The sequence below is a fragment of the Apteryx mantelli genome, unplaced genomic scaffold (genome assembly GCF_036417845.1).
Source record: "Apteryx mantelli isolate bAptMan1 unplaced genomic scaffold, bAptMan1.hap1 HAP1_SCAFFOLD_40, whole genome shotgun sequence".
Lineage (NCBI taxonomy): Eukaryota > Metazoa > Chordata > Aves > Apterygiformes > Apterygidae > Apteryx > Apteryx mantelli.
In genome coordinates this window covers 1,674,393-1,700,527 of record NW_027118755.1, presented here as the reverse complement: position 1 = coordinate 1,700,527, position 26,135 = coordinate 1,674,393, and the positions used below count along the sequence as shown (strand labels likewise).

Sequence of the window (26,135 nt, the reverse complement as noted above, 5' to 3'; positions counted from 1 at the left end):
GGGCAGTGAGAAGGGGATTATACCTGCGATACCAGCAGCTCTTTGAGATAGATTGCAAGAAGCTCGCTGGTATCATTCTGGATAACATCGAGGCACTGAAGTGCCCCCTTCCAATGAGCGAGCTATATGGCTCGTTTCAGAGGAAATGGGAAGAGGGATCCCCATTTGCTGGCTTGGGTGCTTTCCGGAGTGCTGGAATAGCGGAAAACTCTGCATTCAAAGAAATGATCTCCTCAAAGGAGGTCCTGAAGAACATCGCGGAAATGAATAAGAACTCCGCTCCCGGACCAGACGGCCTGTCCCTGAGGGACGTTATTAAAAAGGACCCTCAGGCTTGAGATAGGGGAAACCTGTTCTGAAAAGATTAAGATCCTCACCGGGGTAAAGCAAGGTGATCTGATGTCCTCATTACTAGTCAATTTAGCAGTAGACCCATTATTATGTAAACTAGAAGAGATCAAAGAAGGATTTAAATACGGTAGCAGCTCGATATCATCATTAGCATTCACAGATGATCTGGTCCTACTCAGCGACTCATGGGAGGGCATGCAGAAGAATATCCAAGTGGTGGAAGAATTCTGTCATGCTACAGGGCTGAAGGTGCAAGCTAAGAAATGCCATGGGTTCATGGTAAGGCCCACAAAAGATTCTTATACAGTTAATAACTGTGACCCGTGGGAAATTGAAGGGGCTCAACTCCATATAATTGAGCCTGGCAGCTCCGAGAAATATTTGGGCCTGGGAGTAGACCCGTGGGTCGGACTCTCGAAGCCAGAGTTGAAAGAAAAGCTTGACACCTGGGTGAAAAACATCGGGACAGCCCCGTTAAAACCACTGCAGAAAGCAGAAATCTTGAACAGGTATGCAGTCCCACGGGTGCTGTATGCAGCAGATCATTCTGGTGTGAATGCCTCATACCTCCAGACCCTGGACCTTGCCATTAGATCGGCAGTGAAGAGCTGGCTTCACTTACCCCCCAGTACATGTGACACCATCTTATATGCCAGCAAAAGTGATGGCGGCTTAGGAATTGTGCGGCTGGCGAGCCAAATTCCAAATATACAGGCTCGCTGGTTGCATCGAGTTGCCCAGTCCTCTGATATCATCACGAGAACTATTGTTCTCGAAGAGGGGATCCAGAGGGAATACAACAAGGTACGGATCGCCGCTGGAGGAAGGGCTGATAAGATTCCATCGATCGGAGAGGAACTCCCGATGACAATTCCGGTTGCACTGGGAGGCGGCGAGGCTTCATCCGAATGGGAGATGTCATCACCCAGAGTCATCTATCCGGTTCCTAGCAAGTGGAGAAAAAGAGAGTTAGAAAATTGGGCCAATCTAAGATCACAAGGCCGCGGTATAAAGAACTTTGAGAATGATAACATCAGTAATGATTGGCTTGTACACTATCGGGGTATTCCCCACAGGAAGCTATTAACAGCAATACAGCTGCGGGCCAATGTCTATCCCACTAGGGAGTATTTGGCACGGGGGCTGGGAGAACTGTTCCAAAGGGGTGCTGGCATTGTCCTGCGGAGTTGGAAACTTGTTCCCATATTATCGGATACTGCCCGGCGGTTCAGGAGGCCCAGATTCGCAGACATAACATCTTGTGTGGAATGCTGGCTGAAGAGGCCAAGAGACTGGGGTGGTTGGTGTATATCGAACTGAACCTCAGGGATAACAACAATGAACTCTTTCAGCCGGATTTGGTTGTAGTTAAGGAGCACCGGGCGAAAGTAGTGGATGTAACTGTTCGCTACGAAAGTGGTTTGTCATCTCTAGGTGACGCCACGGCAGAGAAAGTCCGGAAATATCAACATCTGGAAGAACAAGTGAAGGAAATGACGAATGCGGGAGAGGTGGAGTTCTTGGGATTCCCGATTGGCACTAGAGGGAAGCGGTATAAAGGCAACGAGAGTCTCCTCACCGACCTTGGACTCTCTGCCAGCCTCTTGAGGATTATAGCGAGACTCTTTTCACAAAGGGCGCTCCTGTCCTCGGTGGACATACTCCACATCTTTACAAGTAAAGGTAAGGATGTGTAATTTCTTTTGATTGGCTTATATACTGTGACTTTGTATATACAAAGTCCGTCTTCAGAAGGCAACAGTAAAATTCTTCACACAGACGACATGGGGCTTGCTCTGTCTTCTGTACTGCTGAATTTTGCTCTTGCCCGGCTCTCTTGTGGTTGAGCCTGGATAATTGTGACACGGGATCTAGTCCCCAGATGATGCGCACCAAATTTGACTCGGGCGGAGGGGCTGCCTACCAAGCCCAACTCGGAAAAGGTGCCATGGAATGTTCCATGGTTCAATAATAGCCAAATGCCTCATCATCTAATTAGTGACGCGCAGGAATGGATGAACGAGATTCCCACTGTCCCTACCTACTATCCAGCAAAACCACAGCCAAGGGAACGGGCTTGGCGGAATCAGCGGGGAAAGACGACCCTGTTGAGCTTGACTCTAGTCTGGCGCTGTGAAGAGACATGAGAGGTGTAGAATAAGTGGGAGGCCCCACGCGCGCGCGACCCATACCGCGGCCCAGCCGCCAGTGAAATACCACTACTCTGATCGTTTTTTCCACTTACCCGGTGAGGCAGGGGGGCGAGCCCCGAAGGGCTCTCGCTTCTGGCGCCAAGCACCTGGCGCATGCTGGGTGCAACCCGCTCCAGGGACAGCGTCAGGTGGGGAGTTTGACTGGAGTGGTACACCTGTCAAACCGTAACGCAGGTGTCTTAAGGCGAGCTCAGGGAGGACAGAAACCTCCCATGGAGCAGAAGGGCAAAAGCTCGCTTGATCTTGATTTTCAGTCAATCACTCCCGTCTTTTTTTTTTTTTTTTTTTTCTCCTTTCCCTCCGCTGCTCGGGAGCGGGTTGATCTGGTGACCCACGAGTGGCTGCCAACAGGCAGGCAGCAGCAGCAGGTCGACCTCCGGCGCAAACTCTGCCCAGGCGGCAGGCTGCGGGGTAAACGTGCTGCCCCACTCGCCCGCTCCGGACGTGGCGACTAATCCGCCGGGCCGAGGGCCAGCCCGAATGCGTGGGTCCGGGGGTAGACCTGGTGTCTCTCTGCCCACTTCTTTTTTTTTTCTTTCCCCCCGCCCTCCCCCGGCATTAGCAGGTAGTCCTGTTGCCTCTATACCGGGGCGGGTGGTCTGGCGGCCTTTTCCCTGGGGAGGGCGCCCGCCCGAATGCGCAGGTCCCGGGGTAGACCTGGTGTCGCGGGAACTTCCCCCCCCTTCGGGGGGGGGGTGGTAGACCTGGTGCCCCTCTCCCGGGGCGGCGCAGAGTGCTCGTCAAGGCCCGGCTGGCGGGGACGGGACGGGGACGGCCGTTTTTAACGGTTCCGGCGTGCGGGCTCGGGGGTCGACCTCGTCATGCCGCACCCTCTGCCCTGCGGGGCCCCCCCCCCCACCTCGGAGCTGCAGGTTGCCGGCCTGGTACGCCCTTCCCCGTGTGGCGGGCCGTGCGGGGCGGGGGGGGGGGGATGTCGGCGGAAAAGGGTGGCGCGCGCGGGCGCGGAAGCTACTTCCCTGAGCGCCCGGAGAAAAAGCCCGCGAGTCCCTGGGCGGCGGCCGGGGGGAGGGGGGGGCGGCGCGAAGTTCCAAGTTTCTTCCTCAGCCCCCAGCAACGCGCCATCCCCGAAGCTTCGGAATGCAACGGTCGGGGCCGGCCAGCGAAGGGAGCGAGCAGGCGACAACGAATGGGAGGGGAGGCAGAGGGGCCCCGGGGGGGGGTGGTAGTGCCGGGGGAAAGAGAAAGACAGACACACAGTGCCCGCAATGGTGCGGATTCGTGCACGAGCACCCTCCCCTTACCGCGGGGCCGCGGGACTCCTACCTTGCGAAGGAGCGAGCGCAGCAGGACTCCCAGCGAGGTCCGGTCGCCGCGGGGAAGGGGGGGGAGGGGGTTGGGCGCTGTCGCGGGTTGTCGGCGGGCGACGGGCGCGTGCGGCACCTGCTTCCCCCAGCGCCCGGCCAAGATGGCGGGTCCCGGCGGGCCGGCGCCACCCCGCCCTCCCCGCCCCGCCGCCGTGCGCCTGCGCGGATGGCGGGGGGGGGGGGCGCTGCGGGGGAGAGAGGCGAAGGGAGGGGCCCTGGGGGCCCCCCTGCTGCTGCTGCCGCCTCGGGACGCCGGTCAGCTTGGGGTCAGGGATTCTTCCTCAGCCCCTAGCGACGTGCTGGCCACGAGGTTTAGGAACGGCCGGGGCCGGGCATTGAAGGGAACGCGAGGGAGCAAGCAGGAGACGAGGAAAGGGGAGAGGGTGTTTGGGGGGGGAGGGCACGGGGCCGGCTGGCCGACCGATAATAAAAGAACAATAGAAAGAAACGGCGGGGGGTGGGGGAAGTAAAAGAAAGAAGAGAAAACACCACCGCCACCACCAGCGAAAAGAACCGCGCGCGGGAAAAGCAAGCCCAAACGGCCACTGCAGCAGCCTGCATTCGTAAACGAGCCCCTTCCCCTGCCCTAGCAGGTCAGGTCGGGGGGTGGGGGAAGCACACGGTCACATTCCAGTCTGTGACTATAGTCAATTCATCTTATCCTTCACAGAGTGGTGGTAGGGTCACCTATTGCCTCTGTGCCATAACTAGTGTATTGATAATTTATGTGCTTACAGGTCCGCAGCAAGCAAAGGGTTTTTAGCATAAAGTATTGCTATTAATTATGTACTAATTTGTATGTCTTGGGTGGTTGAACTCAGGTTGTTTTATCGTGCAGCAAACCTTTGCATACAATATGATTATAAGCAATAGACATCATAACGTTAGAGTTAGTAAAATCACGACTGGATGGAGCATGAGATTAAAACTTCCCATTGCTGTGGGTGACCGTCCGAGAAGAGTTTCCCACCAATGATGTTCTCCATCTTTTTTCACTCTTTCCAGAACATGGCGCCTCTCTTCTGCATCATGACAAACAGTGATTAGGGTTCTTTGTCCATTGTTTTGGATGCCTTTCAGCAGTTGACACAGGTCATCCTGTTGTAGTAGTTTTTTCACCAATGTAAGTTTCATTCCGATGAGGGTAGGCAATAAATCTCAATTTAATATATAATTAGATTGTAACAACTGATGAGACGTAACAGGAGCTGAATAAGTAAAATTGCATCCCATAATTTCAGTAAAGTTACAAACAAATGTTTGAGTGCTTGCTTGTATCTACAGTAATGTTATCTCCAAGTATAAAATCACAAAGGGTTCTCATACAAACACGTCCTTTTCCAAGATATGCAAGTACAATTTCAGGGGTTTCATCTGGATCTCTTTCAAAATGACAAGGTCATTTTGTGTCAAGACAAATGTCTTGGGCTTTGGTGGTATTCCTCTCACAAATAAATCCTCGTTCCCATACAACACATGCGTTAACATCAATGGTTTGCCATTTGTTTCCGTTTTGTTAGGCCCATAGTCGAAGTTCTAACGCATAGTGTATAGTGCCATTATGATTCAATCCCAGCACAATGATTGGGTATATGGTGTATACTGAAGCACTGTGTATCGTTAAGACAAAGGCTGTGGCCTTATTGTTGATGGGGTCATAAGGAAAATGGACTAAATGCCACCAAGGTTGGGAGTCTTTTTCAAATTTAGTTGCATTATCACAAATTACCTTTCGAATTTCAGTGGGTAAGGTGCCTCTTCGCCTTCTCTTATAATTGCTGCTGCCATAGATTACATCCAGAGTTGAGCTTGGATACAACTAAGAGCTAGAGAAACATTATCTTGGGCTACACCAAGTGCATCCACAATCAATTGGTGGTCTTTTTCATTAATCCTTTCCCACTGAGGCAATATGTCAGACAGGAGCCATTGATTAGTACTCAGTGCTAACAGGGAAGATCGTAGTGGGTGTTCCAATTTATTTCAATCACCCATTGCAGTGCTTAGTTTATTTATGAGCACTTCCGCATCTATGCTATTCAAGACTCCCAGTCCAGTCCCTAAAATTCTGGTTGCATCTCTCTGTGTTCGTTTTGGGGAGGTGAGGATTTATCCATGTAGCCAAGATGACCATCCTGCATAGGATGTGCTTAGGAATTGTGAGCATGTGGGCTTTACAGCAGAGATATTAATTTGCATTCATAATTCTACTCGCTTGAGTGACTGGGAAGGGTTGAATAGGACCCGTTGTTGGCTTACATATTTGATGGCATAGGGTCTGATTTCTGAAATCTGTGGGGATAGCTTTTTCTCATCCTTTTTAACAGCAGAGGTATTTATGCTGGGGGGAAAGGTTCTTCTTCTCATCTTGTTGGATGCTGCAAAACAAAAAGGTAGAATAGACTCATCTCGGTGGGGTTTTCTGGACAGGTTACCCCTTTAAAAAGAAGGAAAAATCCATCATGCACTAATTCTGTGTTTTGTACTGCTGTTACCAGTAGCTTCCTATCTATATATTGGTACAGTTTCACATCTTGAGAGAGTGAGATTGTCTGTAAAAACTTCGCAAGTGCGGCATAAGCAATTCTGTGTGAATGTCCATACCCCTGTGGGAGTCTGTTAAAGGTATATTGTATTCCCTCCCAAGTGAAAGCAAACTTCTCTTTATCCTCCTCCTGCAAGGGGACCATAAAGAACATAGCTTTCACATCTAGCACCGCCATCCATGGGTATGCAGCTGCTTGTAAAGTAGCTGTTAAGTTTGCAATATTTGGTACAGCAGCTGTTAGTGGGGCTGTATCAGCACTCAGGTGCCGATAATCAGTTGTCAAATGCCACTTCCCATCTGGTTTCTGAACTGGCCAGACAGGGCCAGACATGGGGCGTGGGTTCTGGAGATAATCTGTCATTTCTGCAAGTCAGCTGTGGCTTCAGAAATTCCATTTTGTGCCACAGCAGAAATTGGATATTGCAGTATGCTAGTAATTTTTGAATCAGGGAGTGCAGGGGCTGCGTCAAGTACACTCACTGCAGCCTCCCTATTTCTACTGGGGTTGGAGTCGAAGTCTGAGCTGAAGGACCACGCACTGTCGTCTGGCAGGCTCCAGGTTCATCCATTTAAAGCAGCAAAACCTACAAATTTTTTTCATTGTGATCTTTAACTGCAAAGCCAGTAGTCAACATGCGCCTCTCACCTGGGAGCCATAAATTAACCTTGGCAGTTTGGCACACAACACTTGCTCTGTTCACACCAGTAATTTTAACTCTTTGCCATCCGGATCGCACACCCATCCCCATCTTCTTGGCATTTTGTTGTGTTAGTATTGAAATTTGTGCTCCCCTATCTATTAAAAACTTCACCAATTGTCATTGAGGACCGACTGGAATCAAGATATATGGGCCATTATCACTTATCCACGGATAAGCCTCCACTTGCTGGACAGGCAGACCCAATTGCCTTCCGGGCATTACTTGCCTTTTTGCTTCATGCCCTGCAATTCTTCCCTAAGGGGGAGGAAGGGATTGTCTCTCTCTCTCTCTGGGAGCTGGCACCAGAGGAGTCAAAGTACGTTCCTTCCTTTCGCCATTATCTCATTTCTGGAATGCTTCAGTCAGACTCAAGATAATGCCAGTAGACTGACCTTGAATCACAACTCTGGGAATGCCTAGGGCTAAGGCTTTCCTCCACAATCCATTTCTCCATTCTCGAGATTCTGTTTGTGGGTCTTTAGGCTTACTTCCCTTCGATCTAGTTTCTGTTCCCCATGGGGGTATCACTGGTCTCACCCTACGATCTCCTCCACGGGACTTCAGGTTCCTGTTCTCATCTGATGGATCTTCCCAGCCCATTTCACGGCTGTGGTTAACAATGCCGTGTATTAATACTGCCCATGTAGGGAGTTGCCTGCGGGGGGGTATGTGGCGGGGTGTTGTTATCACCTAGTCTTTCACTGTATTCTGTGTCTCTTCTTATCTCATCCTAATTTATAATTAAATAGGGTTTAAGAATTGCTGGGGCTCCTCTAATGAGTGGTTTTAACACTGCCGAATCTACTATAGCAGATATTGGGATATCACCGCGTCCTCCTTGGTGCATGGCTTGTATGTAAGCAGCTTTTGTGACGGCTGTGGAGAGCTCACTTATAATTGTAATGGGGATTATGGAAGGTTCACCTCGCTCCATTGTGTCTATTCCTCCAGCCCAGTAAGCTACTCGACTGGTGATAGAATGGGGTATATCTGCAGAGTCAGGTCCTAAATGTAAGGAAACTCCTGGACCCCAATAGCTGTTTGCTATTCATCCTCACTCAGCATTATTCGGTCACCGCCACTTAGGCAGACTTGGCACAAGTATTCAGTTTCAGTTTCAGCTGTTTTTCTGCTCTCTCTCTCTTGCAAATTTGTCAATTGTAAGGAATCCCAGGGAGTGGTTTGCATAGTATGTCATGGAGCACCACCCCGAGGTCCCTTGTTTCCTTGGGTTTTAACAATGGGTCTAGCTTCATAGTCGGGGGATTTGAGGGGAACAAAGGGTCATCTTCTCCTGGCTCGCTGTCATCGGGATCAGCCCAGATGTTTCCATCCCAGTCTTCAGGGGATACTATTAGTTTCCTAATCTGTACCGTGTTGGGGGGCAGGCGTGGAGCCTGCATAAGCGTCATCTCGACCTTTTCTCCCAAATTTTGTCTTTTCTCCTTTTCCTTCTGTAACTGTTTCTGCAGTTGTTCAATTTTCAAAGACAGGAACAACTCAGTTGTGGAAGAATGGTTAAGTGAACAGGGGCATGATTTCTTAGCAGTGAGCAATCCTGCCTTCATGATGAAGGGAGGATCCCACGGCTATGTGAACTGTCCTTGAGCATTCCTAGACCATTACAAAAGGGGAAGGCAAGTAGTGGTAAACAAGTCAAGGAGGGGGCCGACAAGCCCCTCCACGTGAACAGCAACTTTGCACCAATCATATATCTGCTTTAGGCGCGTGGACAGAAGCTGTAAACCAATCATACAGCTATTGCTAGCACATGCTCTATCGCCTGTCTATATATACTCTGTGTAAGCTCTAATAAAGGGAGAACGACCATACTCATATTGAGACTCATCGTTATTCCGGGCCCGTCCCCCCACTCCGACATCTGGTAGCAGAGGATGGTTTACTTCCGTGACTACCGACATCTGGTAGCAGAGGATGGTTTACTTCCGTGACTACCGATAAGAGTTCCGACATTGAGTAACCTTGGTGTTTTGTTTGACAAAGTTGTCTAGCTGATGGAAGGTTTCTGCAAGTGTTACTGAAGTACTAAACGCTGCAAAGTAAGACATCGTCTGTTCAGTCAAATGAGAAGCTAACCCGTAAGTCTGCTTGGTGATTTGGTCGGAAACATATGTCACCTTACAACGGCAAACGTTGCCAGGTCCAAAATTTACATCGTCTTCGAAGTGACTAGCTTTGAGGGTGCGTACACACGCACATCCCAAACCGTTGTCATAGCCTCGTGCCTCCTTACCATGGCTCCGTTGCTAGATGCAGGTACCAGGTGACTGTTTCATACTGCGTAATTCTGAAGCTCTAGGCATGCTAGGGCAGGTCCGTCCTCGACTGGATAGCCAGTAGGTGTGAAGTTTACGAATCTCAATAGTGTCATCAGTATTACAATGCAAACGATCTCCTGCCACTGTAGGAACCCGTTTCAGTCTACTGTCAAATCCATGTGCAGCTTCCCATCCTGTGTTGCTACAAATAGTTCCATTTAGATTAACTTTAGATCTGAGGGTCGGTGCAACACTCTTGCCTACTACCAGGAGCTTCAGACAAGAATGCACTCAAAGACACAATTCTCGCAACTGTAACTGCTACATCCTAAAGGAGTACAGCGAAACCAGCAGAAACCAGCTGAAAGCGAGGTTAGGAACAAGACACCTTTGTCAAGCAAAGGAATGAGCCAAGCCAAGACCATATCTGGAAAAGGAGCTCAGAGTTCATGGAAAAGGCACCTCTTCAGCAAGCACTAGGGACCACCAGAGACCCCCATAGAAGCCCCCTGCAGACTCAGCCCGCATGCGTAATGACTATGTAAATATGATAATTAGTTCCAGGAAATAGAATGAATATGTCTAATCATTCCGGGAAATTTAAGGCATATGTATGTGTCACCGAAATCGCCTTTTGGTAACATATGTAACAAAGCACTATAAACTTTGGCTAATGCAACACGGGGCGTGCACGTTGGGCGGAGCGATCCCCCGTGCACCCGGCGCATAATGAAGAGAATGCCTGCTTCTTAATACTCCATTGGTGTTAAGGAGTTTTACTGCCGATTTCGGTGACAGTAGGGTAGGGCGATAGGACAATATTGTACTGTCCTGTATCATCTACTTGCCAAGTTTCACAGAGTACTTTGCCTTCCCTGACCCTGGCAAACTGTTGTCCTTTTGACATGTACCGTATCATTCTTTGACATGTACCGTGTCAATCTAACATCGCTTCGTGCACTGCAAACGCTGGAAAGTGCCATCAGAAAATGCCCACGAATACCTTCGGTATACGAGCTAGGGAAAACAACGACAACAAGCATCCAACAGCCTTCTCACTTATGGCCCAGGCAAGCGGAAGGGCGAGCAACGCGGGATACACCTCAGACCGCGGTGCACTGCGGCTGCAGCCCTCCCGCTCGGGCACAAAAGCGAGTGCGGCCGGGGCCGGGGCTGGGGCCGGGGCGGGGGCCGGGGCGGGGGCCGGGGCCGGGGCCGGGGCCGGGGCCGGCAGAGGCGCGGTGCTTGCCGCGAGCAGTGTAGCGGCGGCTGCGGGGTGCGGGCGGCTCCTTGACGGCGCTCCTCATCCCGAGAACCTGCCTCGGGGAGAGACGAGAGCGAAAGCCGGCCCGGGCTGCGCCCCCCCACTGCCGCGCGGCTCCGCGCCAGGCAGCGACGCCCAAGGGCTGCGCGCTCCTCGCCGCCGCGGCCGCCCAGCTCCCTCGCGACCCCTCCGCGCGCCGGCGGAACCGCCCGGCCCCGCGCGAAGCCGCCCCAACCGCCCGCCGTCCCCATGGCGACGGCGGCGGCAGCTCGGGGCCGGTCGCTGCCCCGCCCCACCCGCAGGGGGCGTGTCCTGAAGCCAGCACGCCCCGGAGCCGCGGCGGGGAGGCGGGCGGGGGAGGCGCGCAAGCCCCGCCCCCCACCATGTTGCCTGGTGGTGGCTGGCGCGGGGGGGTGTCGCGGCCCCGGCCCTGGCCCCGGCGGCGGCGAGGGCCGAGGTGCAGGGCAGCCCGTCCGCTGCCCTCCTCAGGCAGTCCGCAGCTGGGCGTGGGCCCGGGATATGTGCTCAGTGGGGGCTGCTCTCGGGGGTGCAGGCTGCCTGCCGCCGCGGCGTGCTGGCCGGGCTGGGGTCGGCTGTGCAGGCCCACCGAAGCGCAGCAAGAATACTCCCGGCCACGGAGGGATTTATGCTCCCCGTCGAGCCGTGTGAGGTTTGGTGCCTCTGCCCTTCGCAGGGCATAGCAGAAGGCGTCGCGAAGGGCGTTTTTGCTCTGTGTGGTGCGCTCTTGCTAGGCAAGCAGGTGAGGAGCGAGGAGCTGAGCAGCCAAGTTCACCTTGGCTGGCCTTGTTGGGGGGGCTGGGATGCGCCTGGCTGCCCGTTCGTTTTCCCGCTAAGAGCCGCTCTCCTATGTGTTCCTTCCCAGGACGTGCACAAGGTAACCAACGAAGCGCTGGAGAAGCTGGAAGGTAAGCAAGTGCAGATGCCCGATTATGCCCACAAATGGTCAGGTGCGGCTAGAGCACCCGAGCAGCGAAGGCAGGGCGCCTTGCAGAGCGCCTGCTGTCTAGCTGGACGAGATGTGCATTTGAAGGTCCCCAGTGGCAGGAGAGACAGGGTCAAAAGTCGAGGGGTGCCGCATGCTCGAAAGGCGCAGTGACTGACAGAGTGTGTAATGTAGGGGGTGGCTGTGTTAGCTTTCCTTTTCCACAGCCTTCTGGGATAGTTGAATGAGTTCCTGCTGTGTGTTGCAGGGGGCTCATGCAAGGAAGACAGAGGTGACTCTCACCGCTGGAGATCTAGGAACACGTAGTAGCACTTCTCAGGTTGACAGACCCACAACAGGCATCTTTTTCTTGAGAGAGGGGGGAGAACTGTGTTGGCACAAGTACTGACTGGATGGTGGTCAGGAGAAACAGGTGTGAATGGTGTCCCTTCCATCTCCAGAGAATCGCCTCTACTGCCATAGGCAGGAAGTAGGGCCCTAGCTTTCGTTGGCACTATTTAGTGAGCACAGGTGGGCACTGGCAGCCAGCACTGTTGACTTGCCTCAAACTTAATTTGCCAGACTGTCCTGGCGTGGCACCAAAACTCTTTGCTGACTCCGTGAATCGTTACTTTGGGGGGAGAAAGGGAAAAAAATAAAGCCTTCGTTTTCCATAGGGAAATTGGGGGCTGATTGCAGTCCCTGGAGATCCCATGAGGTAGCAAACAAAGCTAGAGTCAGATATGCTCCCTTGCCCTCCTCTAAGCATGTCTCCTGTCCTCTGCAGTCAAGAGCCTGGTGCCCAGAGCAGCAGCCAGAGGGCAAGCTGCAGGCCCAGCCCTTCTCTTATGGCACCGTGCCTTGCTCAGGCTACAAGAAAAGAGCCGCCACCGTGAAGCTGAGCCCCTGGCAGAGAACTGCTGAGTGTACGTGGTTGCTCACTTCAGTTAGCTCTGAAGGCCCTGGGGCTCAAAAAGTGTCAAAGCAGGCACTAGACAAGGCTGCTGGTGGCTGCCAAATCGCTCCCTCCTGGCTGGGACTTCAAAGAGTTGAATACTTGGTAGGAGACATTGTGATTTCCGAGGATTGCCTCTCTGCTGAAGAGGAGAGCAACTCCTGTTTCCTGTCAGCTTGAGCTTGGCCTGGAAACGTGGCGCTGCCTTTTCTGCTGTGACGTCACCGACCGCTGTTGACATCACAAGCCATCGCCGCTGTGTGAGGTAGCAAGAGCAGGGCGGCAGCTGCGGGCTGCCCCTGCCGCTTGCTCACTCTCTGTCGTGACGGCAAGGAGATCAGAGCGCTTTTGGGCCACAGCTGAGCGAACAGGGTGCTTGGCAGCTGCGTCTCTGCACCTATGTTCAGAAACGGAGGCCAAGACGTACGCTGGTACGGATGTGCTGCTTTGGAGAGTTTTCGGAAGCCTCCTCTCTTTTCCTCAAGTGCCTTTTGCACCTAATCAGCCTGGGGTGGGGGTGTGTGTGGGGGATGGATGGGGGAAGAGCACAAGGACAGCCTCTGAGCTCAGTGTAAAGCTGGCTGAAGGCAACAGCAGATAGCGCGTGCCCTGTGTGCCTCAGAGCCTTTTCTTTCTCGTAGGCAACCTGCGAGCCAAGGGCCTGTTCTCCAGAGCCCTGGAGTCTACGGGCAGGACCAACGCCAGCTTCAGCGTCCAGGTAAAAGGAAGCTGACACGATTCTTAAGTGCAGCTCCCTCTGCTTATTTACATTCGCAATGCGGATCGTTTCATGGAAGGTGAACGAGGTGGTCAGAGGCAGAGCAGGAGCTGCCAGAAGCCCTGGCCTTAGGCTGTGCCGCAAGGTCCTAGGGAGCATGACAGGCAGCTCTGCTCATGAACTAAGAGGCCGACCCTCTGTAGCCCTAACAGGGAAAAATGACCTCATGAATTAGTGATTTTTGGACTGAAGGGAATTCATTTCCCTTGCCCTGTGCTGCTTGCAGCTGCAGAGCAACTGACAGAAGCAGGAGCAAGTGCCCGAAAGAGGAGAATGCCTCCTGCCCTCTGCCGACACCAAGAGGACGAGTAGAACCTTAACGTAGAATTCTGCATGAGCTCACTGGACTTTTTGCATCTTGACTGTTTTTCAGGAGCTTTCGGGCTCATCTTGCATTTCCTGCTGCTGAGCGTGATGTTTCCTCAGCGCTTTGTGCTCCAAGTTGTGGGCACTACTGCAAGGTAAAGCTGAGGGAGAATCTTTTCTTGCGAGTGGGGGGAGAAGTGTATGGGCGCAAGCACCGATTGGATGGTGGGCAGGAGAAAGAGGTGTGAATGATGTCCCTTCCGTCTGCAAAGAATCGCCTCTACTGCCATAGGCAGGAAGCACGGCCCTAGCTTTCCTTGGCACTGCTTCTCCTGTTCTGGAGTTAATCCTCCATCCCTAGCTCCTCAGTTCCAATGCTCGACCTCCCGAATGCCCCATTGCCACCGCGGGTGAAAACTCGACCACTGGCTGGAGCTCGTGCGGGAGCAGGCCACTTCCCAAGTCAGGAATGCCAGCTGCAAGAGCTGCAGTCGCTACTGCTGCTCTGGAGTGTGCTTAGAAGCTGCAGAGCTGCAGCCAGCTTCAGCCTTCTTTTCCTCCGTGCTCCTCCATAGGCAAATGAAGGCTCGGAAGACGGTTCTCCTGGTGCTGCTTGCTCTGTTTTCCTGCCTTTTTGGTGAGTGTCTGTAGAGGCTGCAAGTAACGTTGGCTCTTTACGAGAGAGCCAGTGCTTCCTTCTGCCTGGGTCCACGTAGACGGCTGTGGCCAGAGGAGCGCAAGTAGGAGCAGGAGGTCCCTGAGAGAAGGGTGCCCCGCTTCCACGTGCCTGCGAGCAAGGGGGGTGGGGATGAGAAGAGGGTGCCTTGCTTTTGCCCAGAGCTGAAGCCAGTTCTCCTAAGCCTGGGGAGAGGCAGTGGCTAGCCTGCCCTGTTCGCCCCAGGAAGTGGAGAAGCTTCCTTCAGGAGAAAGGAGCATGTCCCGGAGAAGGACTCTTCATCTGTTCGGAGGCCCCTCTTCCATCGTTCTCTCTTCCCAAGAAGAAGAGTGGAGAGACAATGATGGCATGTGTGCCCGACCCTCGGAGTGCAGCAGGCAGCCCTGTGGAGGGAGGCAGCTGGTTAAGGTCTCACGAAGCGCTAAAAAAGCCCGGGAGATCCCCAGGGTTGGCTTGCCACCCTTCCCAAGTAGTCTGCAGCCTCAGAAGCGCTTGCATGCCTGAAGCACTGGAGCCCTGCTTGCACACAACTCTTCCGGCATGAGCAAGTTCCAAGTGTAAATAGAGCTTTGGTTTGTGACTGACAGGTGTTTACCACGTGGGGCTGCTTGATGACGAAAGCATCTGGACGAGCAGAGCAGCATCGAAGGCCTGCATCTTCTCCTCTTTTAAAGCTGTCTGCCAGCAGGTGACCTTCTGAGTGCCTCAAATGAAGGCTGCTTCTGGCAGCCTTAGCTCAAGGGCATCAAGTGCGGCTTTGTTAAAAGTGCCTTTCTTTCGGGGGCTAGGGCAAGGTCCACGAGCCACATTGCCAGGTCTGTCAGGTGAAGGTGAATTGCTCTGGGCACCAGACATAGCAGAGAGCTGAACATGCTCCGCTGTTCTGCAGGTGTGGGTCTGTAAGTTTCTGCAAAGCACTGTGTTGCTTTTGAGATCTTGAGTCTTTTGGTTTGGCTCATTCTTTGCCCAGCCGTTCAACGTAGCAACCCCGAAAAAATATGTGTGTGTGTGCCTGATTAAGCAAGCAACTTTAGAGTGGAAGGGCTTTTTAAGAATCGATCTGTTGAATTGCAGGAAATTTCAAAGGCTAGATGCTTCTCGAATACCACACTAGGCAGTGAGAATTGTGTTCTCTTGCCTGGCAGTCTGTCGTGATCATTTCCCAGTGCATGATAGGGGAGTAGCGGAGTCCCCGGAGGCACGGTGTCTGTGCCTGTTTGCTTCCCGTTGCTGTAAAGGCCGTAGAGCTTCATTTCTGCAGCAGGCCTGTTAGTGTTTGGACTGAATGTTGCCTTTCTTGTCCCTCTAGGAGGAGTTTCCTCTCTCTGGCGTGCACGTGAAGACGCAGAGGTAAAAATGATTTCCTCTTGACTAGATGATGCTCTAGAGGAGCTCCAGTCCCGTCTCACACCAACTTCACGCGACACAATTCCCACAGCTCTTCCCCCACTGCCCTGTCTGCCTTTGCGCCTTGCCTTTCTCGCCGGTGGTCAGCTCTATGTCGAGGTGCCTTCGAGGCCTGGAGCAAGCCCTGCGTGAGCCCCTTAGCTAGGGCTGGGCTGTTGGAAGCTCCACCTTTCTGCTGCTTGACAAGGGCCATAGGGGTAGTCGCCATGCTGCAGCTGCTTCTGCAGCTCTCAGCCACTGATGGGAGTCCAGCCACCTGATGCTGCCAGTCACCTCAGGGAGCTTTGTTGCCTCTCTCCCATTCCCGTGGCATAGCAGCAGCCCGCCAGAACGGTGGTCTCTGTCTCTGTGGCGCACTTCTTCCAGGCAAGCGGATGAGGTGTTAGGAGCAGTACTCGGTGAAATCGAGACCCTCCAAGGACAGCTGCGTGAGCTCCAGGAAGTCCTTCACGCTCTGCGATGGAGCACAAAGGACATTGCCCGGCGCGCTCTCGGCGAAGCCCTGAAGCAGACTGAGCTCCCGGGCATGACAGGACGGGTAAGGGGCCATTGCAGGAGGCTCTCGTCAGAGATTTTTTTCCTCAGCCCGGCACGTATGCTAGTAGGGTTCCCTGCCAGAGCCAGCAGAAAGGCTTGTGCTGCTGCAACAAGTAGGATGGGTCTCTGCAGTTGCTTCTTCTGTGGCTGCACGCTCCTTGCAGGGCAGCAGAGGGCCGCAAAGGGAGTTTCACTTGTCTTCAGCTCCTCTTCCTCTCGGTCTAGGTATCATCTCTGGTAACAAACTGGAAGGACAGTCCCTGCAGCCCCTATTTCCACCTGCTGCTGATGTGGCAGCCAGTTCTCCGGGAGACCTTGTAACGCAGCTGCCTGAGTGGCGCCTGGCAGCCTTCGGTTCACGTTGGCTTTGCCGACGCAGGGGCAAGCCGCTGTTCCAGCCAGGGTTGCTGCTCTCCTGCTCTGGGGAATGCAGTTGGAAAAGGGGCTGGGTCATAAGCGCTGTGGGCCATGAAGGCTCTCTCCTCGGCCGTTTGCTCGGCCTCCTACGACCCCTGTGCAGGCACTGTCAGCACAAGTGTTCTGCCCTAGAAAAGGTGTCCTTCAGCTCCAGGAGTAGTTCCTGCAAAGCAAGGAGGGAGCTGGTGGCGAGCCAGAGAGAGGCCGCTGCCAATGGCCTGCCCCTGTGCATTGCAAGAGGAAGAAAGACGTTGCCGCAACTTCAGCTTTCGGAGCGCTGGAGTGAGCAGCCCCGCTCTTCTGATACTGGCCAATGAGAGCCGAGCAAACCTGGGAGCTTTTCAGGGAATTGCCAAGCTCCTTAGGGCAGAGTGCAACAGCCAAGTTCACCTTAGCTGGCCCAGTAGGGGAGCTGGCATGTGCCTCCTTGCTGCTAATACCTGCTCTCTTTGGTGTTCCTTGCCAGGATGCTCAGAAGTTAATCGATGAAGCACTGGAGAAGCTGGAACATAACCAAGTCCAGATGCCGGATTTTGCCCGCAAAGCATCAGGTGCGGCTCTAAAGGCACAGGAAGAAGCAAGCCAGGGCACCTCCTGTCTATGCTTAGGCCTATGTTAGCTTTCCTTTTCCACGGCCCATTAGCACAGCTGAACGAGTCCCTGCTGTGTGTTGCAGGGGGCTCACGCAAGGAAGACAGAGGTGACTATCACTGCTGGAGATCTAGGAAGACGTAGTAGCATTTTTCAAGTTGACAGTGCAGTGCAAAGAGGCATCACGGTGGCAGTGTTCATTAGGACACAGCTATGTGGGCATCCCTTGGCTGCTCCTTGGGGAGCCCTCCATGGAGTCCATGGAAGTAAGAGTGGAGGGAAAGGAGGCAGGTAGCAGGGCTGCGACTGTTCACATACAAGACGGTTGTTCAAGAAGTCCTTTTCTCTCCGAGTGTGCCTGGCGTTCATGCATGTCAGGAACTGAAATAAGTGTCGTAGGGGAGCGTCTCTGTTGCTTGTGTGAGGACAGGTGCGCAGCCTGCGTGGTTCCTGAGATGCTCCGGATAGATCACAGCCCTAGAAACAGATGCAGTCCTCGAGGGAAGGCAGGACTTGATGGGTGCATTCATGTTTCAGGGGCTACCATCGTGCATTCCAAGACTTCTGCCTCCTTCCGCAATACCAAAGGAATACTCTACTGGGCTGGGCTGCCATTGCTGCACTCGATGAAGTCTCCTGAGGTTCTCCTTGAGGTAGGCCCAGCAAGAAACAGAGAGCAAGCAAGCTGGCGGGGGGGACCAAATCCACTGTTGAGAGTTTCCCTTTGCCACACGAACAGTGTGCATTGTTCTTCTTTCAGCCTGCAAATGAGCCGGGAAACTGCTGGTCTTTCGCCGGGAGTCAGGGTCATGTCTTCATCAAGCTGCCTAAAGCAATCTTTCCACGAGCTGTTACTCTGGAACATATTTCAGTGAGAGTGTCCCCTGGAGAAAACATCTCCAGTGCTCCAAAGGACTTTGCTGTCTATGTAAGCGGTTTCTAGAGTCGGGGGGTTGTGAGGAGCATTTCTAAGCCTTGCAGCAAGGGCCGCGGCGGGCGGGTGAATAGAGGTCCCGCAATGCCGGGAGGCTTCTCCCAGGCCTGTGACTTCCTCCGAGCCTGGAGAAGAAACAAATTGCTTTGAGTTACTCCATTTCCTTTACACTCCTTTCCTTTGTGGTGTGCACTTGAAGCAAAGCTTCCCATTTCGGGGGCCACGCGCTACTAAATGAGCCCTGAGTTACGGGAGCTGGCACACTGGCTCTGCCACAACTCCTCCCAAATAATGAAGCTTGCCCCTACTTGCTCTTTCCTCCTTGGTGCCAATTCTCTTTGCTGCACACCCAAAGTTGCTCTTCCCAACACGGCCACCTAGGCCTCATTCTGGCCGCTTCGTTAGTTCCCCTAGGGAAGCTGTGTCTTCCCGCTGTGTACCTCACTCTCTTGTTTTCTCCCCCCCTGTCTTTGTGTAGGGGATGAAGGCAGAAAACGAGGAGCAGGGGCTGTTCCTAGGAGAGTTCACGTACATGGCTGCAGAACATCCCTTTGAGACTTTCCAGCTGAAGGTACGGTGAGGAAGAGGCAGGAGAAGCGTAGGAGAGGAGGAAGAGGAGGAGAAGTGTAGCTGGCAGGGGAGAAGCTCTAAGTAGTCAAAGGATAGAGAGGAAAAGACAGCTGCTTTCTTCTCATTTCAGAACGAGCGCTCTGACTCCATACAATACGTGAAGCTGGAGGTGCTGAGCAACTGGGGCCACCCGGAATACACATGCGTGTATCGACTGAGGGTCCACGGTGATGCGGTACCCACCGAAGAGGACTCTGCGTGGCACTCTGCTGGAAACAACAGAGTTCACTGAATAAAGCCTGCAAGATTTGAGGAGCAGTGGTGATGGGCTACTTAGCGTGCCTTTCCTGCCTCCTTTTGAGGCAGACTGCTCTGTCCTTGACGGCGCCTCTTGAAATCCTTCTTGGCACTCTGATCCACTCCTTCCCGTAATTAAGATGTCACCCGCAGAACTGGCTAGGCCTTCGCCAGTCCTTCCAGCATTTTTCGCGCACAGCGAAGGGCTATTGCTGGAGAATGAGGAAAGCGGGGAGGAAACCGGGGAAAGCAAGAGAGCTTTCCTTAAAGTGTAAATGCAGAAATGCTCCTAGACTCGGAGGACAGTGGGAGAGCAAAGCAGCAGTTTGCCAGGCCATTTTAGCGAGCCCCTGCTGTCCCTGGTTCCTTATGCCGTGCGTGACGTGACACGTATGGGCTGCAGGAGGTGTTTTCAGAGGTCAGAGGGACTCCCTGACCAAGGTCTTTTAAATATTCCACGCATGGACTATGGAGGGTGTAATGCTTCCTACCAAAATTTACTTCTTTGAAGACAGTTGATGTTACACTAGATTCTTGATTTGGCAGAGTGATACAGCAATGCACTGCAATCACAATACAGGTAATACGGGTCTCAGTTCCACTGAGCCTAATGCAGCAATTGCAATGGACAGTTCAGTCACAATACCGATGTGATTCCCGTTACTGCTCTCTAGAATATGCTCACTATCGCGACATAGCTGTTTATCTAAAACAAAGGCCAGCCCCGGTGCCCTCGGTGTTGAGATCAAGTCAGCTTTCTGTGCAACAGCTGTGGAGAGTCACACCCTCCATGATCCCCCGAACTTCATGGGCGCATCACCCTTGCCCATCTCCTCTGAGCCTTCCTCCATCGTAGGGCTTTATTGGTCGGTCACCTTCCGCTCCTCGGCTCAGACCAACAGTTAATGATTCCTGCTGTTGCACGGTGAGCTTAATACACTCACCGTATGAGTGACCAGCCCTCTTGCCTGTGCACGGTGAGGGTCAGAACATTGAGATATACACACACACACAGACACACAGACACACAGATATGTATATATATATGTATGTGAAAGTGGTAATTTACAATAGTTTAGTATGTGATTTAACTTGAGGTGGTATTTCATTCATGCGTACTACTGGATTTTTAAGAGAACAGATCCATATCAAGGTTACAACAAGGAACACTACAGTGACGATTAACAGCATGAGCATAGGATGTAACATTAGTCACAGTACTGGTTTCTACTTTTGCTAATCGAACCAGTTCATTATTATCATACATCACTTCCACTTCTCTCTCTTCGAAGTGTTTTCCAGTTTCAGACAGATGTTGAGTAACCTTGGTGTTTTGTTTGACAAAGTTGTCTAGCTGATGGAAGGTTTCTGCAAGTGTTACTGAAGTACTAAACGCTGCAAAGTAAGACATCTTTTGTTCAGTCAAATGAGAAGCTAACCTGTAAGTCTGCTTGGTGATTTGGTCGGAAACATATGTCACCTTACAACGGCAAACGTTGCCAGGTCCAAAATTTACATCGTCTTCGAAGTGACTAGCTTTGAGGGTGCATACACACGCACATCCCAAACCGTTGTCATAGCCTCGTGCCTCCTTACCATGGCTCCGTTGCTAGATGCAGGTACCAGGTGACTGTTTCATACTGCGTAACTCTGAAGCTCTAGGCATGCTAGGGCAGGTCCGTCCTCAACTGGATAGCCAGTAGGTGTGAAGTTTACGAATCTCAAAAGTGTCATTAGTATTACAATGCAAACGATCTCCTGCCACTGTAGGAACCCGTTTCAGTCTACTGTCAAATCCATGTGCAGCTTCCCATCCTGTGTTGCTACAAATAGTTCCATTTAGATTAACTTTAGATCTGAGGGTCGGTACAACACTCTTGCCTACTACCAGGCACTTCAGACAAGAATGCACTCAAAGACACAATTCTCGCAACTGTAACTGCTACATCCTAAAGGAGTACAGCTAAACCAGCAGAAACCAGCTGAAAGCAAGGTTAGGAACAAGACACCTTTGTCAAGCAAAGGAATGAGCCAAGCCGAGACCATATCTGGAAAAGGAGCTCAGAGTTCATGGAAAAGGCACCTCTTCAGCAAGCACTAGGGACCACCAGAGACCCCCATAGAAGCCCCCTGCAGACTCAGCCCGCATGCGTAATGACTATGTAAGTATGATAATTAGTTCCAGGAAATAGAATGAATATGTATAATCATTCCAGGAAATTTAAGGCATATGTATGTGTCACCAAAATCGCCTTTTGGTAACATGTAAGAAAGCAATAGAAACTTTGGCTAATGCAACACGGGGCGTGCACGTTGGGCGGAGCGATCCCCCGTGCACCCGGCGCCGTAATGAAGAGAATGCCTGCTTCTTAATACTCCATTGGTGTTAAGGAGTTTTACTGCCGATTTCGGTGACAGTAGGGTAGGGCGATAGGACAATATTGTACTGTCCTGTATCATCTACTTGCCAAGTTTCACAGAGTACTTTGCCTTCCCTGACCCTGGCAAACTGTTGTCCTTTTGACATGTTCCGTGTCATTCTTTGACATGTACCGTGTCAATCTAACATCGCTTCGTGCACTGCAAACGCTGGAAAGTGCCATCAGAAAATGCCCACGAATACCTTCGGTATACAAGCTAGGGAAAACAACGACAACAACCATCCAACAGCCTTCTCACTTATGGCCCAGGCAAGCCGCAGGGCGAGCAACGTGGGATACACCTCAGACCGCGGTGCACTGCGGCCGCAGCCCTCCCGCTCGGGGGCACAAGCGAGCGCGGCCGGGGCCGGGGCCGGGGCCGGCAGAGGCACGGTGCTTGCCGCGAGCAGCGTAGCGGCGGCTGCGGGGTGCGTGCGGCTCCTTGACGGCGCTCCTCATCCCGGGGACCTGCCTCGGGGAGAGACGAGAGCGAAAGCCGGCCCGGGCTGCGCCCGCCCCACCGCTGCGCGGCTCCGCGCCAGGCAGCGACGCCCAAGGGCTGCGCGCTCCTCGCCGCCGCGGCCGCCCAGTTCCCTTGCGACCCCTCCGCGCGCCGGCGGAACCGCCCGGCCCCGCGCGAAGCCGCCCAACCGCCCGCCGTCCCCATGGCGACAGCGGCGGCGGCTGGGGGCCGGTCGCCGCCCCACCCTGCCCCATCTGCAGGGGGCGTGGCCTGCGGCCAGCACGCCCTGGAGCCGCGGCGGGGAGGCGGGCGGGGGAGGCGCGCAAGCCCCGCCCCCCGCCATGTTGCCTGGTGGTGGCTGGTGCGGGGGGGTGTCGCGGCCCCGGCCCCGGCCCCGGGCCCGGCGGCGGTGAGGGCCGAGGCGCAGGGCAGCCCGTCCGCTGCCCTCCTCAGGCAGTCCGCAGCTGGGCGTGGGCCCGGGACGTGTGCTCAGCGGGGGCTGCTCTCGGGGGCGCAGGCTGCCTGCCGCCGCGGCGTGCTGGCCGGGCTGGGGTCAGCTGTGCAGGCCCACCGAAGCGCAGCAAGAATACTCCCGGCCACGGAGGCATTTATGCTCCCCGTCGAGCCGTGTGAGGTTTGGTGCCTCTGCCCTTCGCAGGGCGTAGCAGAAGGCGTCGCGAAGGGCATTTTTGCTCTGAGTGGTGTGCTCTTGCTAGGCAAGCAGGTGAGGAGCGAGGAGCTGAGCAGCCAAGTTCACCTTGGCTGGCCTTGTTGGGGGGGCTGGGATGCGCCTGGCTGCCCATTCGTTTTCCCGCTAAGAGCCGCTCTCCTATGCGTTCCTTCCCAGGACGTGCACAAGGTAACCAACGAAGCGCTGGAGAAGCTGGAAGGTAAGCAAGTGCAGATGCCCGATTATGCCCACAAATGGTCAGGTGCGGCTAGAGCACCCGAGCAGCGAAGGCAGGGCGCCTTGCAGAGCGCCTGCTGTCTAGCTGGACGAGATGTGCATTTGAAGGTCCCCAGTGGCAGGAGAGACAGGGTCAAAAGTCGAGGGGTGCCGCATGCTCGAAAGGCGCGGTGACTGACAGAGTGTGTAATGTAGGGGGTGGCTGTGTTAGCTTTCCTTTTCCACAGCCTTCTGGGATAGTTGAATGAGTCCCTGCTGTGTGTTGCAGGGGGCTCATGCAAGGAAGACAGAGGTGACTATCACTGCTGGAGATCTAGGAACACGTAGTAGCACTTCTCAGGTTGACAGACCCACGACAGGCATCTTTTTCTTGAGAGAGGGGGGAGAACTGTGTTGGCACAAGTACTGACTGGATGGTGGTCAGGAGAAACAGGTGTGGATGGTGGTCAGGAGAAACAGGTGTGAATGGTGTCCCTTCCGTCTCCAAAGAATCGCCTCTACTGCCATAGGCAGGAAGTAGGGCCCTAGCTTTTGTTGGCACTACTTAGTGAGCACGGGTGGGCACTGGCAGCCAGCACTGTTGACTTGCCTCAAACTTAATTTGCCAGACTGTCCTGGCGTGGCACCAAAACTCTTTGCTGACTCCGTGAATCGTTACTTTGGGGGGAGAAAGGGAAAAAAATAAAGCCTTCGTTTTCCATAGGGAAATTGGGGGCTGATTGCAGTCCCTGGAGATGCCATGAGGTAGCAAACAAAGCTAGAGTCAGATATGCTCCCTTGCCCTCCTCTAAGCATGTCTCCTGTGCTCTGCAGTCAAGAGCCCGGTGCCCAGAGCAGCAAGCAGAGGCCAAGCTGCAGGCCCAGCCCTTCTCTTATGGCACCGTGCCTTGCTCAGGCTACAAGAAAAGAGCCGCCACCGTGAAGCTGAGCCCCTGGCAGAGAACTGCTGAGTGTACGTGGTTGCTCGCTTCAGTTAGCTCTGAAGGCCCTGGGGCTCAAAAAGTGTCAAAGCAGGCACTAGACAAGGCTGCTGGTGGCTGCCAAATCGCTCCCTCCTGGCTGGGACTTCAAAGAGTTGAATACTTGGTAGGAGACATTGTGATTTCCGAGGATTGCCTCTCTGCTGAAGAGGAGAGCAACTCCTGTTTCCTGTCAGCTTGAGCTTGGCCTGGAAACGTGGCGCTGCCTTTTCTGCTGTGACGTCACCGACCGCTGTTGACATCACAAGCCATCGCCGCTGTGTGAGGTAGCAAGAGCAGGGCGGCAGCTGCGGGCTGCCCCTGCCGCTTGCTCACTCTCTGTCGTGACGGCAAGGAGATCAGAGCGCTTTTGGGCCACAGCTGAGCGAACAGGGTGCTTGGCAGCTGCGTCTCTGCACCTATGTTCAGAAACGGAGGCCAAGACGTACGCTGGTACGGATGTGCTGCTTTGGAGAGTTTTCAGAAGCCTCCTCTCTTTTCCTCAAGTGCCTTTTGCACCTAATCAGCCTGGGGTGGGGGTGTGTGTGTGGGGGATGGATGGGGGAAGAGCACAAGGACAGCCTCCGAGCTCAGTGTAAAGCTGGCTGAAGGCAACAGCAGATATCGCGTGCCCTGTGTGCCTCAGAGCCTTTTCTTTCTCGTAGGCAACCTGCGAGCCAAGGGCCTGTTCTCCAGAGCCCTGGAGTCTACGGGCAGGACCAACGCCAGCTTCAGCGTCCAGGTAAAAGGAAGCTGACACGATTCTTAAGTGCAGCTCCCTCTGCTTATTTACATTCGCAATGCGGATCGTTTCATGGAAGGTGAACGAGGTGGTCAGAGGCAGAGCAGGAGCTGCCAGAAGCCCTGGCCTTAGGCTGTGCCGCAAGGTCCTAGGGAGCATGACAGGCAGCTCTGCTCATGAACTAAGAGGCCGACCCTCTGTAGCCCTAACAGGGAAAAATGACCTCATGAATTAGTGATTTTTGGACTGAAGGGAATTCATTTCCCTTGCCCTGTGCTGCTTGCAGCTGCAGAGCAACTGACAGAAGCAGGAGCAAGTGCCCGAAAGAGGAGAATGCCTCCTGCCCTCTGCCGACACCAAGAGGACGAGTAGAACCTTAACGTAGAATTCTGCATGAGCTCACTGGACTTTTTGCATCTTGACTGTTTTTCAGGAGCTTTCGGGCTCATCTTGCATTTCCTGCTGCTGAGCGTGATGTTTCCTCAGCGCTTTGTGCTCCAAGTTGTGGGCACTACTGCAAGGTAAAGCTGAGGGAGAATCTTTTCTTGCGAGTGGGGGGAGAAGTGTATGGGCGCAAGCACCGATTGGATGGTGGGCAGGAGAAAGAGGTGTGAATGATGTCCCTTCCGTCTGCAAAGAATCGCCTCTACTGCCATAGGCAGGAAGCACGGCCCTAGCTTTCCTTGGCACTGCTTCTCCTGTTCTGGAGTTAATCCTCCATCCCTAGCTCCTCAGTTCCAATGCTCGACCTCCCGAATGCCCCATTGCCACCGCGGGTGAAAACTCGACCACTGGCTGGAGCTCGTGCGGGAGCAGGCCACTTCCCAAGTCAGGAATGCCAGCTGCAAGAGCTGCAGTCGCTACTGCTGCTCTGGAGTGTGCTTAGAAGCTGCAGAGCTGCAGCCAGCTTCAGCCTTCTTTTCCTCCGTGCTCCTCCATAGGCAAATGAAGGCTCGGAAGACGGTTCTCCTGGTGCTGCTTGCTCTGTTTTCCTGCCTTTTTGGTGAGTGTCTGTAGAGGCTGCAAGTAACGTTGGCTCTTTACGAGAGAGCCAGTGCTTCCTTCTGCCTGGGTCCACGTAGACGGCTGTGGCCAGAGGAGCGCAAGTAGGAGCAGGAGGTCCCTGAGAGAAGGGTGCCCCGCTTCCACGTGCCTGCGAGCAAGGGGGGTGGGGATGAGAAGAGGGTGCCTTGCTTTTGCCCAGAGCTGAAGCCAGTTCTCCTAAGCCTGGGGAGAGGCAGTGGCTAGCCTGCCCTGTTCGCCCCAGGAAGTGGAGAAGCTTCCTTCAGGAGAAAGGAGCATGTCCCGGAGAAGGACTCTTCATCTGTTCGGAGGCCCCTCTTCCATCGTTCTCTCTTCCCAAGAAGAAGAGTGGAGAGACAATGATGGCATGTGTGCCCGACCCTCGGAGTGCAGCAGGCAGCCCTGTGGAGGGAGGCAGCTGGTTAAGGTCTCACGAAGCGCTAAAAAAGCCCGGGAGATCCCCAGGGTTGGCTTGCCACCCTTCCCAAGTAGTCTGCAGCCTCAGAAGCGCTTGCATGCCTGAAGCACT

General features: G+C 53.8%; 1 protein-coding gene and 1 long non-coding RNA gene across 2 annotated transcripts; both read left to right on the top strand.

The window, feature by feature from the left end:
• Positions 1–14,849: 14,849 nt before the first annotated feature.
• LOC136996498 (uncharacterized) lies at positions 14,850–17,911 on the top strand. Its single transcript, XR_010887564.1, has 4 exons — positions 14,850–15,027; positions 15,649–16,284; positions 17,167–17,251; positions 17,829–17,911. It is a non-coding gene; the product is annotated as an uncharacterized lncRNA (long non-coding RNA).
• Positions 17,912–18,151: 240 nt separating this feature from the next.
• Positions 18,152–19,099, top strand: LOC136996497 (SUN domain-containing protein 3-like). The gene is made up of 3 exons (XM_067317423.1): positions 18,152–18,219; positions 18,704–18,796; positions 18,926–19,099. Exons 2-3 carry the CDS (start codon positions 18,707–18,709, stop codon positions 19,085–19,087), a joined length of 252 nt encoding a protein of 83 aa, XP_067173524.1. The 5' UTR covers positions 18,152–18,219; positions 18,704–18,706; the 3' UTR covers positions 19,088–19,099.
• The last annotated feature ends 7,036 nt before the right edge of the window (positions 19,100–26,135 follow it).